The 16,252-nt window shown below is 40.3% G+C and overlaps 1 protein-coding gene across 3 annotated transcripts in view; it reads left to right on the top strand.

Moving 5' to 3' along the window:
• The window catches only part of LOC310649705 (next to BRCA1 gene 1 protein-like), a 33,667-nt gene extending 22,608 nt beyond the window's left edge, over positions 1-11,059 (top strand). For 2 of the 3 annotated variants that reach the window (XM_083378387.1, XM_083378388.1), the window contains exons 13-22: positions 567-689; positions 793-868; positions 2,937-3,053; positions 3,800-3,961; positions 4,058-4,165; positions 4,994-5,318; positions 7,221-7,306; positions 7,570-7,645; positions 8,083-8,188; positions 8,826-10,502. In XM_083378387.1, coding sequence (XP_083234513.1) covers positions 567-689; positions 793-868; positions 2,937-3,053; positions 3,800-3,961; positions 4,058-4,165; positions 4,994-5,318; positions 7,221-7,306; positions 7,570-7,645; positions 8,083-8,188; positions 8,826-9,005 — 1,359 coding nt within the window. In that variant the 3' untranslated portion in view covers positions 9,006-10,502. Of the gene's footprint in view, positions 1-566; positions 690-792; positions 869-2,936; positions 3,054-3,799; positions 3,962-4,057; positions 4,166-4,993; positions 5,319-7,220; positions 7,307-7,569; positions 7,646-8,082; positions 8,189-8,825; positions 10,503-10,715 lie in introns of those variants that run through there. The other variant, XM_083378386.1, reaches the window with a different exon arrangement.
• Positions 11,060-16,252: the final 5,193 nt, after the last annotated feature.

Raw genomic sequence — 16,252 nt, forward strand, 5'->3', positions numbered from 1 at the left:
TGAAAAAAGGAGATCTTAACCTGATAACATAGAAAGCAGCCTGCTAATCAGTCCATACTGGTTGAAGATTATGAGAGTTGTCACCCAAAACATTTGCAAGGCTCTTTACAGATCTTTTCAGGATCAATTGATCGGTCTGCATGAGATAGGATCTTGTAAACATCCATTTATCCTATTAACTTCGTTCTAAACTAATTGAAAGATTGTTGTTCCATCTATTTCTCAGCTCAGTAATATAAGGGATATATGATTTTTTTAAAAAGTAAAATAATATGCAACTTCTGAATGAACAAAACAATGGAGAAAGTGCTAGTGTCACTTATTTTTTTTAGAAAATACAAAGATGTATTAAAAATCATTTTTGCACATTTATTTTGCACTTTTGTTTAGCTGAAAAAGATTCAGACTTTTTTATATTAATCTAGAATAACAAATGAAAATGTCAAGATCAAGGTAATATGGAAGATGTACTGCATTATAAATGATACAATGAAGTGCCCGAGTAAAAGAATTTGCCTCAAAATCACCTTGGAGGAGCATTCTTCAGTAATACTTCTTTTCTCTAGGAAAGAGCATCAGAATTCAAGGGAGAAATAAGTTTGGCCAACCGAGTTGCTTCATCAAAGATGAAAAGAATCCTCAGTGCTAGAGAGTTCTACATCCCATCACTTGATCTTCTCACAGCCCAGGTGAAATGTCTGGTATAAACCAAAATTCAAAATGTATTCAGAGGAAATTTTCCATACAGTTTTCTCTGTCATTAAATTGTTCACCTTGTGTTCTTTCCATTAGGATTTGCTCTCCTTTGAATTGCTGGACATTAACATAGTGCAAGAACTGGAGCAGGTCCCTCGTAATACTCCTGTTGGTAAGTATTCTCTGTGCCCAAGAAGGCTTTTGGATGAGAATTGTGACAAATACATTCTCATCCTGCTTTCTCAAGACAGCATGTGTAATTGGCATTATTGGATATCTGCCAAGGCCCATAGTTCTCCAATAGGGGATTCTCTGCCAATTCCTGGCATCCTCTGGAACTGCTGCTGCTCCTTGCAAAATTACTGTTTTTTGCCTGGTATATTAAGCAAGCACTGTGCTTGTTTGCTTATTGTGGAAGATTTTCAGGTTTCTCACAGTATGGAACTGTAATGAGATTTTAATTTGCAAGCCTTAGTCCCCTCTTGTATTAGTTTCCTCAAAGTAAGAATAGTTGGTCAGCACCTGCTAGCTTTGATAGAGGTGTCAAACTGCCGGCCCACGGGCCAGGCGTGTCATCAGGAAACCGTGCCCACCCCGTTGGCAATGGAGAAAAAGCTCCGATATGATGCGTGACGTCACATGACATTGTGAGTTTGACATGTCTGCTCTAGGCCAACATATTACGATGTATTTACCATATTATCCCTGACTGAATGACAGCTGAACTGAACAGGATAAATTTGTGATCCATATGATCTGTGATGCTTAACTAATCATTTCTCTCAACTTCTGAAAATCTTTAATTCTTTCTATTTGGTACTAGGCATGTTTAGTCCTTACCTGCTGACCAGTCCACTTTCTTTCCTACAGATGAGGCAGTGGAAGGAATCTATAAAAATAGTTTCAGAAATATATATATATATATATACCGTATTTTTCGGACCATAAGACGCACTTTTTCCCCCCAAAAGTGTGTGGGGGGGGAAACGAGGGTGCGTCTTATGGTCCGAAGGTGATCCGTATGGCCAGCCCCAACCTCTGCAAGTGGAGCACGAATTGGCATGTGCTGAGAAACGCCGATCTCATGCTCCTGCAATCTGCCTTGCTCAGTTTCAGCTTCCCTTGCTACAAGAGAAAGCAGGCTGAAACGGAGTGAGGAAGATTGCCAGGAATGCGAATCGGCTGATCTCACGCTGCTGCAATCTCCCTCGTTTCAGCCTGCTTTCTCTTGTAGCAAGGGAAGCTGAAACCGAGCGAGAGAGTTTGCAGGAGCGCGAGATCGGCCGATTCGCATTTCTGGCAATCTCCCTCGCTCCGTTTCAGCTTGCTTTCTGCAAGAGAAAGCCGGGCCGCAGGGCCACTTCCGCAGGTACTGCTCTAATGCAGAGAGGGAAGGACAAAGAGGGAGGGAAGGAAGGAAGGAAGGGACAATGGGAGAGGGAGGGAGAGAAAGAGAGAGAGAGAGAAAGAGGGAGAGAGAGAAAGAAAGGGAGAGAAATAGAGGGAGAGGAAAAGAGAGGGAGAGGAAGAAAGGGAGAGAGAGAGAGAAGGAGAAAGAAAGGGAGGGAAATAGAGGGAGAGAGCGGGAGAGAGGGAAAGAGAAAAATAGGGAGAGAAAGGGAGATGGAGAGAAAGGGAGAGAGAGAGAGGAGAGAGAAAGAAAGAGGGAGGGGGAGAGAGGGAGAGAAAGAGAAGGAGAGAGAAATTAAATTAGTAACATGATTGTTAGGTGAATCTGGTTTCCCCACTAACTTTGCTTCTCAGAAGGTTGCAAAAGGCAATCACATGACCCTGGAACAATGTGACCATCATAAATATGAATCGATTGCCAAGCATCCGAATGTAAATCACATGACCCTGGGGATGCTGCAACAGTCATAAGTGTGAAAAATGGTCATGTCACTTTTTTCAATGCCGTCGTAACTTTGAACAGTCACTAAGTGAATCATTGTAAGTCAAGGACTACCTGTAATTTATCATTTTTTTTCCTTTTTTGTTGGGGGGTCAAGTTTTTGACACCTTGCTGGGCGACTGGTGGTACTCGGACATTGCCTTGTACTAAAAGTGGTACAATGGATGAAAAGGTTGAAAAGCCCTGTTTTAGTATACCGGTACTATTTGGTTAAGAATTTTTTTTCTTGTTTGCCTGCTCTAAAAACTGGGTGCGTCTTATGGTCCGAAAAATACGGTAAAAGGTTATGATTCTTCCTTGTGGTGTCATCCTTATCTTGCTTTTCCAGATTCCATACAGGGGCCAAGTCCATACAAAAGCCATGATTGCACTCCTGTGCCAAAAACAGCTGACTTAGATCAGAAACAAGAAGAGAATGAGAAAATCACATACGAATTATTGCCTGGTAAGCAGTGAGAAGCACTGAAATGGCCCTAAGAATTTTCTGTTCTTCCATTGGGTTTCCTTATCAGGTAGAAGCCAGCAGTCTCGGCTAAGAACTGAATGACCAAGCATTTTAATTGGCTTTATTATTGACAAATCGACTTTGCTGCAAAGCTGCTAGCTTTAGAATTTGAAAAAATTACCAGGTAGTTTTAGCAATACTGGAAAATGATTGCAAGGTTGTATGCACTTAGTAAAAGCTGCATTATAAAACAAGATAATCCAAGTTGTTTTCAACTGATTTTCTAGTTTTGTGTTTTGTATCTTCAGCTTTTTTCTTACACTATATAGCCCCTGCTTCAAGACACCCTTTATCCCTTGACAGCCATGATATGCTTGGCTCAACATAAGTCTTTATTATTAGGCTTGTGTTCAAATGCTTTAAAACCTCAGTTTCATAGACCTAGAAATTTTAGGTATTTCTAATTTTTGTATAAAAGCTGCATTATGGAGGTACTAAGATCTGCCTCCAAATCAAACTCTTGAAAATTGATGATTTTGTGAAGACCCTGTTCTTGCAACCCTGTAGGTTGAATGGTAATAGGCTTCCTCTTGGTGTGTCTCACTGCTTGAAGTACTTACATTCGTTAGGTAAAATGAATTAGATATAAATGATTACCAACAATTAAACGCAAACTCTCAATATCTATGACAGCTTACTCCATTCTGAAATTTTTAGTAAATACTGCCAATAATATTAATCTGTAGATGCTGAAGTCAGCAAAGGGAAGGCTGAAAATTCAGGAAACCAAGAAGAAGGAGAGGAAGACATGAGTGGAACCCAGTTTGTATGTGAAACAGTCATTCGTTCTCTCACCCTAGATGCTGCACCTGATCATCAGCCCCCACAAAAAAAGAAGTCTTTTCATAGTGAGCGCTTTCAAATACCTTTTGAAAAACTAGCATATTCAGAAAATACCTACAACGTAATTGATCATTTCCTCTTTTTTTGTTATTGTTGATTAGATTCTCTACAAACATTATCCAATATTGCCCACTGCAGCCCAGAGAACAACGATTCCATTAACCCTGTTTCAGAGGAATTAGAAGCCAGAGTACCAACTCCTGAATTTGGTAAGATTTCACTAAATTACTCACAGTTGATGAGAGTTTGGTGTACAAATTAAGGCATCAGGCTGGAAACCAGGAGTCACAAACTCATCTTAGGTGTGAAGCCAGCTGATGACATTGGGCCAGCCACTTTCTTTCAGCCTTTAGAAGTAACATCAGTAAACCACTTCTGAAAATCTTTTTTAAGAAAACTGGAGGGATTTAGTTCAGGCAGTGAACAGAATTCAAAAGCTGACTTGATGGCACACACACAGACCACACATTCATAGTTTCTATTTTCCGTTCCTCTCCAAGATACATATTTGAAATGTAGGTGACTACCTATGATGTAGGGACACGGTGGCTCAGTGGGTTAGGACGCTGAGCTTGTCGATCAGAAGGTCGGCAGTTTGGCGGGTCGAATCCCGAGTGCCGCGTAACAGAGTGAGCGCCTGTTACTCGTCCCAGCTTCTGCCAACCTAGCAGTTCGAAAGCACGTAAAAATGCAAGTAGAAAAATAGGGACCAGTACGGTGGGAAGGTAACAGCCTTCTGTGCGCCTTTGGTGTCTAGTCTTGCCGGCCACATGACCACAGAGACGTCCTGGGAAAAGCGCTGGTTCTTCGGCTTTGAAACAGAGATGAGCACCAGCCCCTAGAGTCGGAAACTACTAGCACGCATGTGCGGGGGAACCTTTACCTTTTTTACCTATGATGTGGGTGATAGGGAATAAGTTTTTACTTTATGAGGGTTGTGGCTTGGGTATACCTACAAAAGAGAATGATGAAGGCATTGTGGAAAGGACTGCAATATTGACATTTATACTGAAACACTATTGCCTGTGTTCTACTAGAAAATCTTCCAGTGCGAGATGATGAAGAAACAAACGGAGGAGAAGCTGACAATGATATTCAGGATGAAGTCAGCAGTCAGGCATCTTCTCTTTCTGAAGATTATATCATTGTCCTTCCAGAATGTTTTGATACTAGTCGTCCTCTGGCCGAGTCAATGTACATTTCAGCACTCTCTCAGTCAAATTTAGAAAACGTGAGCACGGCTCCAGCAAATCCTGAAGAAAGCCACAGATCAGTGAATAGCACCAGTGATATATTGATTACCTCTCAGACCCTTGATGAAGTGTCACTGACCCCTCAGACTGTGGAACCACAGCCAATAAGGTACCATATAAATTAAGAATAATCCAGAACCTTAAGATTTCTTTATCTCCTATAATTATAAGTATCCTCCCAAAGAGAAGTGTTGATTTTTGAATGTACAGGTGAAACTCGAAAAATTAGAATATCGTGCAAAAGTTCATTTATTTCAGTACTGCAACTTAAAAGTGGAAACTAATATATGAGATAGACTCATTACATGCAAAGCAAGATAGCTCAAGCTGTGATTTGTCATAATTGTGATGATTATGGCTTACAGCTCATGAAAACCCCAAATCCACAATCTCAGAAAATTAGAATATTGTGAAAAGGTGCAATATTCTAGGCTAAAAGTGTCCCACTCTAATAAGCTAATTAAGCCATAACACCTGCAAAGCGTTCCTGAGCCTTTAAATGGTCTCTTGATCTGGTTCAGTAGGAATCACAATCATGGGGAAGACTGCTGACCTGACAGTTGTGCAGAAAACCATCATGGACACCCTCCATAAGGAGGGAAAGCCTCAAAAGGTAATTGCAAAAGAAGTTGGATGTTGCCAAAGTGCTGTATAAAAGCACATTAATAGAAAGTTATGTGGAAGGGAAAAGTGTGGAAGAAAAAGGTGCACAAGCAGCAGGGATGACCACAGCCTGGAGAGGATTGTCAGCAAAAAGCCATTCAAAAGTGTTGGGGACTTTCACAAGGAGTGGACTGAGGCTGGAGTCAGTGCATCAAGAGCCACCACACAGAGACGGATCCTGGACATGGGCTTCAAATGTTGTATTCCTCTTGTCAAGCCGCTCCTGAACATCAAACGTCAGACGCGTTTTACCTGGGCTAAAGAAAAACAGACATGGTCTGTTGCTCAGTGGTCCAAAGTCCTCTTTTCTGATGAGAGCAACTTTTGCATCTCATTTGGAAACCAAGGACCCAGAGTCTATAGGAAGAATGGAGAGGCTGCAAGATGCTTTAAGTCCAGTGTGAAGTTTTCACAGTCTGTGTTGATTTGGGGAGCCATGTCATCTGCTGGTGTTGGTCCACTGTGCTTCATTAAGTCCAGGGTCTACCAGGAGATTTTGGAGCACTTCATGCTTCCTTCCGCAGACGAGCTTTATGGGGATGCTGACTTCATTTTCCAGCAGGACTTGGCACCTGCCCACACTGCCAAAAGCACCAAAACCTGGTTCAATGACCGTGGGATTACTGTGCTTGATTGGCCAGCAAACTCGCCTGACCTGAACCCCATAGAGAATCTATGGGGCATTGCCCCATAGAGAATCTATGGGGCATTGCCAAGAGAAAGATGAGAGACATGAGACTGAACAATGCAGAAGAGCTGAAGACCGCTATGGAAGCATCCTGGTCTTCCATAACACCTCAGCAGTGCCACAGGCTAATAGCTTCCATGCCACGCCACATTGAGGCAGTAATTGCTGCAAAAGGGGCCCAAACCAAGTACTGAGTACATATGCATGCTTATACTTTTCAGAGGTCCGATATTGTTCTATGTACACTCCTTGTTTTATTGATTGCATGTAATATTCTAATTTTCTGAGATTGTGGATTTGGGGTTTTTATGAGCTGTATGCCATAATCATCACAATTATGACAAATCACGGCTTGAACTATCTTGCTTTGCATGTAATGAGTCTATCTCATATATTAGTTTCCCCTTTTAAGTTGCATTACTGAAATAAATGAATGTTTGCACGATATTCTAATTTTTCGAGTTTCACCTGTATATACCAAGCCAAAATGTACACACAAATCCAAATGAAAAAACAGCCATCTGGAATTTTACGAGATTATAATAGATACATTATATTATAATGGAACTACCTAAATGTGTAGCATGGACCAATATCTCCAATTTTCATTCATTTGAGTTTTTGGTACATTATAAATACCTGATTATTTTTCTCTAACAGATTTCTTTCTGAAAACGAGAGTTCCCAAGAGGCAACTTTTCCCACTAGAGAGGAAGCCCTGTTGATTCCTGTCCAAATGAAAGAAGGTATTGTATTGCAATGTTCTACATGATAGACAGTGAGCAGGAGTTTCTAACTGTGAAGTCATTAGTTTTATAGATTGCGGCTCTCCAGAGATTTATGTATATTTGAGGAATACATATGTACGTATTGTTTTTATTAAACCCAGTAAATTTTACAAATTTGGTTTAAATAACACTATACTCTTTCCCTTTCTTCTGGAGCACACGGATAGATTCTTTTTTTTCTGTTCTTGCTCACATGTACTTTTATTTTCACTTTCTTCTAGAATTACAAAGAGATGGTCCTGAGGTTTCATCTCCAGAGAATATAAATAACCCATCAATGTATCCTGAATCTTCTAGGTAAAAAAAAAGATCAAATTGAGATTTCATTATGTGAATGACAATTGATTTTTTTTGTGAGAGATTTTTGATGTGTCAATTAGCCTTCTGTTTCTTCCTTTTTCAGAAATGTTGATTTAATCTTACAGTTGAACAAATCAATTGAGGCTTTAAAAACTGCACTGCTGAAGCAGGAAGCCAACAATGGCAAAAGAAACTAGAGCAGACAAATGGTTTTAAGAGAACAATGCAGTTGGGAGAGATCACTCACTACTCTTTGGATATAGAAAATGTTAAATGTTAATTTTAATTTCTGGCATCTTGAAGATGTTTGGTCACTGGATTGGAAACTATTGCTAGTTGGAGTAGGTTATACTGTGCTGGGTGGATCAGTAGTCTAATAGAGAAAAAGCCCTTTCTCTATATTTGTATGTTTTCAACTGTAATTTGATTTGCAGACATAGCCCGGGAAATAGCCTTGCGGGTGGCCTGGTGAAAGGGGCCTTATCAGTGGCTGCCTCAGCTTACAAGGCATTGTTTGTTGGGCAGGCCTCCATGGATCAGGTAAATAGATCATCTTGTCATCTTATGAGACCCAGGAAACATACCTTTTCTATGGTTGCTTCTGTTCTCTGGAACAACACCCCCCCCCAAAAAAAAGATACAACAGACCCAAGTCTTCTAGTCTTTTAAGACTTGGCTATTCTCTGATGTATTAGGGACCATTTGAGTGAGAAATCCCTTTTGGTTGTTTTATTATGTGTCGGGACATGTTTTTATATTTATATTTTGGGTTACTGTTGTATGGTGTGGGGGGGGGTTTCTCTTTAATTATTTGTGCTGCATGCTACCAAGTCACATTGCTTAAATTGTCTGGCCTTATAAAATTTAAAAATAAATAAATATAAATCATGCACTAATAATGGGAAGAGCAAGGAGGAGGAGTGTACATTTTGTAGTTTCATAATTAATCTTTTATATAAAGAATTCAGCATGCTGCTAGTTTTTGTGAATGCAAAGCTTGAGAACTGGGTGATATTGTACATTATTACAAAAAGGGAAAGAATATTGAGCATTGTAGAGATTATTCCAATTTAAATTTTACTGGGATGACTGCAGTTGGAGAATTCTATATGGAGCTTTGCATTTATTTGTTTGTTTCCTCTTTATATTGATATTTCTGTATTTTTCACCCTTCCAGGCTCTTTCTGTAACCAGTGAAAATCATATGGCTTCATTTCTGGCCCACCTACATGAAATGGGCTTCTGTGACAGACACCTTAATCTCCATCTATTGCAGAAACATAAATGTGACATGAATCTTGTTGTCACTGAGTTGCTGCAGCTGAGTCAGGGTGATTGGTATGAGAGTCCATACTGAACATTTTTCACTTGTGCATTAAAAAACTTAACAGCAACTGGCACCAGCAGCTTCTAGCTCCCTTCTGTCCTAAGCAGAGCCAAGATGGCTTCATTTTTATTTTTCAGCATATTATAATTCCTACCATCTCTATTGTCCTACAACTCAGGCATTAGAGTACCTTTTATTTTATTTTTTTCCAAACTGGTGAATGCCAGATTATAGATAGGAGAAAAGAAGCGATTATGCTCCAGAAATATAAATGGACTTGACCTTAGCAGCCAAAGTAGGCTGGCTGTTCTCCAATTTACTTTACTTCTCTTTTGGTCAAGCAATACTTTTATTCCACATTTACTGTTACGTTTCTTGCCAGGACACTGTCATTATCTGAAAACTTTGTTCTCATTAGGAAGATTCCATCAAAACCCCACAATTCCACTGTTCTCTGGTTATTTCCTTGTTAGAAGCAGAACTGAATTGTTTATTTGAATAATAATACTAAAAGTGTAGCTGTTTATACTACATAATTCTTTAGGGAAAAATTGATAGTGATTGCTCAAGCTGCTTGAAGGGTAGATAGTGAAGACACATTTGAGTGTTTAAAAAATTATTTTTGTAGACTTTTATCAGCCAGCAGTGTTTCACAGGAGTAAATACTGCTCTCACAAGCAGTATTCCTGATCTTCTCTACCCAGGTGTTAGACCAGATTGAAGTCCTTAAAAAGCAATATTTTAACAGCTCTTCAGCTTAACTATATTGCTAATACCTGATAGAAGGTTTTACTTAATATGTAAGAGAAAAAAAGACAAAAGTATGGATGAGTGATATTTAAGGAAAACAACTTCCTATGTCTCCATTAATCAGGACAGAGGATTCAAGAATCTGTGAGGAATTTCTGTCCGTATACTGAAAAAAATACTGCAAGGCTTTGATACATTTCTAAAGGTTTATAATTTTTGATTTGACTCTCAGGTGTTCCTTTGATTTTTTTTCGTATAGGATGAAAGGAATGTTCATAAAGCGTGCTAACAGTAATGGGACATACACAAGTACAGCTTTTATTTGACTTTGGTAGGAAATAGTTAATGATTGCAAGGGATTGAAATGACCAACATGAGAAAAGTTTCCTAACAAGAGGCAGACTGAGAAGCTGAGGACAAACTGCTTGTGCTGTGTATTGCTTATTTAATAAAAAATGTATGCAAACTGAATATCTGAATGGAAGAAGTAAGATCTGCAACTTCTCTTTGGGCTGATGAGGAAAACCTTTGAATTATTAGATCTTATTTTTAAAAAATTACTTTGAATTACTACTTTAATCAACTAATTTCTTGTTAGCTCTGATGACTGCTTCTTAAGTTTCATAAAAGGTGAAATTCTATTGGCTTTGTATGTTTTATGAGAAGTTGCATGATTGATAATTTAAACAATTCTGATATTTAAGATATTGCTTATTGCTTAGATTAAGCACTATGGTCTTTGAGATGAAAAATAAATATTAAAAATGCACAATATTAGGTTTCCCTTTGTGAAAATGTGTTCTTTGATCTTTAAAAAAGTGGGTAAAGTCACGGATTACAAAAGAAACATCTAGTAAAAGCAAAAGTGTTTCCATCCATGCTGCAATGACAACACTTGTAAATACTGTGAGGCATATTATTCTTTGTACCAGTTGTGTAGGTCCAAAGATTTCCTGAGCAAGTGAAAGGCATTTCTCTTGCTCTTTATAGATGCTGACATTAATTAAAGGTAAAGGTTCCACCGCACATACGTGCTAGTCGTTTCCAACTCTAGGGACTGGTGCTCATCTCCATTTCAAAGCTGAAAAGCCAGCGCTTGTCCGAGGACGTCTCCGTGGTCATGTGGCTGGCATGACTAGACGCCAAAGGCACATGGAAGGCTGTTACCATCCCACTGTAGTGGTCCCTATTTTTCTACTTGCATTTTGACGTGCTTTCGAACTGCTAGGTTGGCAGAAGCTGGGACGAGTAACAGGCGCTGACTCTGTTACGCGGCACTTGGGATTCGACCTGCCAAACTGCCGACCTTCTGATCAACAAGCTCAGCGTCCTAACCCACTGAGCCACCGCGTCCCTTGACATTGATTACCTATTGTCATATATATGACATTTTGTTAACTGTTGTGTGAATAATGAAATACTATTACAAAAATGTGGGCTGCAGAGTGGGTATTTTAGAAAGAAGTCAAACTGTCACATTCAAAAGGGGGGAATTGAAATGTGTACGTTTTATTAAAAAAGCAGGGGCTTGTTTTATACAAAGAAAATAAGAAATTAATTGATTTCTCAAGTATAATTTCTTTGCCAGCTGAAAGTTTCATCCCGTTTATTAACTAATCTTTAAAACAAATATCCAACATTTGTATAAATTCGGAAACATAGCATAAAAATGCCAGTAATCTTATTTACCCCTTCATGGATTACTGCCTTGTGGCAAAGGGGCTTGCGTAATTCAATGAAGCTATGAGCTATGCCGTGCAGGGCCACCCAAGACGGAAAGGTCATAGCAGAGAGTTCTGACAAAACGTGATCCACTGGAGAAGGAAATGGCAACCCACTCCAGTATCTTTGCCATGAAAACCCTATGGACAGTACCAAAAGGCAAAACGATATGACGCTGGAAGATGAGCCCCTCAGGTCGGAAGGCGTCCAATATGCTACTTGGGAAGAGCAGAGGGCTAGTACTAGTAGCGCCAGAAAGAATGAAGCGACTGGGCCAAAGCCGAAAGGATGCTCAGCTGTGGATATGTCTGGTGGTGAAAGGAAAGTCCGATGCTGTAAAGATTTTTTCTCCATAGGAACCTGGAATGTAAGATCCATGAATCAAGGAAAGCTGGACGTGGTCAAACAAGAGATGACAAGACTAAACATCGACATCTTAGGTATCAGCAAACTAAAATGGACAGGAATGGGTGAATTTAATTGAGATGACCATCAGGTATACTACTGCGGACAAGAATCCCTCAGAAGAAATGGAGTAGCCTTCATAGTCAATAAAAGAGTAGGAAAAGCAATACTGAGATACAATCCTCAAAATGACAGAATGATCTCAGTTTGAATCCAAGGCAAACCATTCAATATCACAGTAGTCCAAGTCTATGCCCCAACCACCGGTGCTGAAGAGGATGAAATTGACCGGTTCTATGAAGCCCTACAGCACCTTATAGAACTAACACCCAAAAATGATGTCCTTATCATCATGGGGGATTGGAATGCTAAAGTAGGAAGCCAAAAGATAACTGGAATAACAGGCAAGTTTGCCCTTGGAGTAGAAAATGAAGCAGGGCACAGGCTGATAGAATTTTGTCAAGAGAATACGATGGTCATAGCAAACACTCTTTTTCAACAACCCAAGAGACGGCTTTACACATGGACATCACCAGACGGTCAACACAGAAATCAGATTGACTATATGCTCTGCAGCCAAAGATGGAGAAGCTCTATACAGTCAGTAAAAACAAGACCAGGAGCTGACTGTGGCTCAGACCATGAGCTTCTTGTTGCAAAGTTTAGGCTTAAATTAAATAAAGTAGGGAAAAGCGCTAGGCCAGTCAGGTATGAATTAAATCATATCCCTGTTCAATATACAGTAGAGGTGACAGATTTAAGGAATTAGATCTGATAGACAGAGTGTCTGAAGAACTATGGACAGAGGTTCGCAACATTGTACAACAGGTAGCAACCAAAACCATCCCAAAGAAAAAGAAATGCAAGAAAGCAAAATGGCTGTCTGAGGAAGCTTTGCAAATAGCTGAGAAAAGGAGGGAAGCGAAAGGCAAGGGAGAAAAAGAAAGATATGCCCAATTAAATGCAGAATTCCAAAGAATAGCTAGAAGAGATAAGAATGCCTTCTTAAATGAACAATGCAAAGAAATAGAAGAAAACAATAGAATAGGGAGGACCAGAGATCTTTTCAAGAAAATTGGAGAGATGAAAGGAACGTTTCATGCAAAAATGGGCATGATAAAGGACCAAAATGGCAGGGACCTAACAGAGGCAGAAGAGATTAAGAAGAGGTGGCAAAATTACACAGAAGAACTATACAAGAATGAGCTTAACGTCCCTGACAATCACAATGAGGTGGTCACTGACCTCGAGCCAGACATCCTAGAATGTGAAGTGAAGTGGGCCTTAGAAAAGCTGAGCAACAACAAAGCTAGTGGAGGTGACAGTATCCCAGCTGAGCTATTCAAAATCTTAAAAGACGATGCAGTAAAAGTGGTACACTCAATTTGCCAGCAAATTTGGAAAACTCAACAGTGGCCACAGGATTGGAAAAGATCAGTTTACATTCCAATTCCAAAGAAAGGCAGTGCCAAAGAATGTTCAAACTATCGCACCATTGCACTCATTTCTCATGCTAGTAAAGTTATGCTTAAAATTCTGCAAGCTAGACTCCAGCAGTATGTGGATCGAGAACTACCAGAAGTACAGGCAGGATTTCGAAGAGGCAGAGGAACTAGAGATCAAATTGCCAACATACGCTGGATCATGGAGAAAGCTAGAGAGTTCCAGAAAAACATCTACTTCTGCTTCATTGACTATGCTAAAGCCTTTGATTGTGTGGATCATAACAAACTCTGGCAAGTCCTTAAAGAGATGGGCATACCAGACCATCTTATTTGTCTCTTGAGAAACCTATATGCGGGCCAAGAAGCAAGTGAGAACTGGACACGGAATCATTGATTGGTTCAAAATTGGGAAAGGCGTCCGGCAAGGCTGTATATTGTCGCCTTGCCTATTTAACTTATATGCAGAGCACATCATGAGAAAGGTAGGGCTAGATGAATCAAAAGTTGGAAGTAAGATTGCCGGAAGAAACATCAACAACCTAAGATATGCAGATGATACCACTCTAATGGCAGAAAGTGAAGAGGAACTAAAGAGCCTCTTGTTGCGAGTGAAGAAGGAGAGTGCAAAACTTGGGTTGAAACTAAACATTAAGAAAAGCAAGATCATGGCATCTAGCCCTCTCAATTTCTGGCAAATAGATGGGGAAGAAATGGAGGTAGTGACAGATTTTATTTTCCTGGGCTCCAAGATCACTGCAGATGGGGACTGTAGCCAAGAAATTAAAAGACGCTTGCTCCTTGGGAGGAAAGCCATGGCAAATCTAGACAGCACACTAAAAAGCAGAGACATCACCCTGTCAACAAAAGTGTGTATAGTCAAGGCTATGGTCTTCCCAGTTGCAATGTATGGCAGTGAAAGCTGGACCATAAGAAAGGCTGAGCGCCAAAGAATTGAAGCCTTTGAACTATGGTGCTGGAGAAGACTCCTGCGAGTCCCTTGGACTGCAAGGCGATCAAACCGGTCAGTCCTAGAGGAGATCAACCCCGACTGCTCTTTAGAACGCCAGATCCTGAAGCTAAAACTCAAATACTTTGGCCACCTAATGAGAAAGAAGGACTCACTGGAGAACAGCCTAATGCTGGGAAAGATTGAGGGCAATAGAAGAAGGGGATGACAGAGAATGAGGTGGCTGGATGGAGTCACTGAAGCAGTAGGCGTGAGTTTAGATGGACTCGAGAAGATGGTAGAGGACAGGAAGGCCTGGAGGAACATTGTCCATAGGGTCGCGATGGGTCAGACACGACTTCGCAACTAACAACAACAAATCTTATTTAGGAACGGATATACATTACCATATAACTTCCAGAACTTAATTCCAGGTCAGATAAAGAAAGGTTTCCCTGGGATTAAGTGTTCTGGAAAGGATTATTAAAAATTATGAGGAGGGATAATTTAAAATCTCATTGGCAAGATTCTCCTTCCAGGGGCTCACCAATAAAAGATAATTTTGATATAGCATCATCAAGATGAACTTCTTGACATCTGACTCCTAATCCTCATCTTTTCAGAGCCATTGCCTTCAGTCCAACTCGGAAAGTAAAATGCAAGATTTTCTGTGTGAACCTTGGTAGTCAAATATTGCTTCTATACCTTCTATAGGGTGAAAACCAAAAGCCTGTCTATTATTTCATCTACAGTATAATTCCACTGGATTAGTTGGAAGATCAGAAATTATAGACAGGCTAAATCCACCTTGCTAATGGCATTTGGAATTTCAGGGGCGCAGCCTGGTAATTCTCATTTGCACTTCTGCAACGAACGGATTTGCAAGGGAAAGGGTCTCTTGGAGGGAAGGGGGAGCTAAATTCCATTTAGTCAGGCCCAAGAGTGCAAACCTTGTGGAACCAAATGGTGACATTCTAATGTGATCACCATTTTAAATTATTTTATTTTAATTTTATTTATTTTTATTCCATTTATATCCCGCCCTTCTCCGAAGACTCAGGGCGGTTTACAAGCTTAGCAGTAGCCTTCATTCTATGTATATGCCTGCTTATTAGAGCTTTCACACACACCCCAAGTGGCATTATTACAAAGTCAGCTTAATTGCCCCTAACAATCTGTTGCTGGAAACATGCAGAGGATTATTTTGAGACCTTAACACTAGGTTTATGTTCATAACTTGGTGTGCCCAAGGTGGGTGAGCGCCTGTTACTCATCCCAGCTTCTGCCAACCTAGCAGTTCGAAAGCACGTAAAAAATGCAAGTAGAAAAATAGGGACCACTATGGTGGTGATGGTGGGAAGGTAACATCGTTCGTGCGCCTTTGGCGTCTAGTCATGCCGCCCACGTGACCATAGAGGCGTCCTCGGAGAAGCGCTGACTCTTCAGCTTTGAAACGGAGATGAGCACTGGCCCCTAGCGTCGGAACGACTAACACGCGTGTGGGGGGGGGAACCTTTACCTTTACTGCCGTTTTACCCTGCCTGAGACCGACAGCTGAATACAAAGTAGATTAAAAGAGAAATTCCAGCTACATCTAACTTCCAACTTCGCTTTAAAAAACCTTCAATCGCGCAGCGATTAGAACAATTGTAATAGATACTGAAACGAGGAAGTTTACCAAATTATTGAAAAACCACATAAAATTGAGAGCGGATTTATATTCTGAATTTAAAGTGAAAGTGAACCAGAGTCTCCGAACAGCGGAGCGAGCTCAGACACACTTCATAAGCGCCTCTTAAAATATGGAGCGAAATGCTAACAAATAGGAACCACAACCACTATTCAGTGGAGTGTCAATATTACACAAGCACTTCCTTTCACACCCTTCCAAGGTCCAAATTAATGTGAAAAGCGGAAGGTAGACGCTCAAGCGCGTGAGGGTGGCTAGTTGTATTCAAGCCACTCCTTTTATTTAACGCGACTCGCTTACGTCGCGCCTGCACCGTAGA

Source organism: Vipera ursinii (genome assembly GCF_947247035.1).
Source record: "Vipera ursinii genome assembly, chromosome: Z".
Taxonomy (NCBI): Eukaryota; Metazoa; Chordata; class Lepidosauria; order Squamata; family Viperidae; genus Vipera; species Vipera ursinii.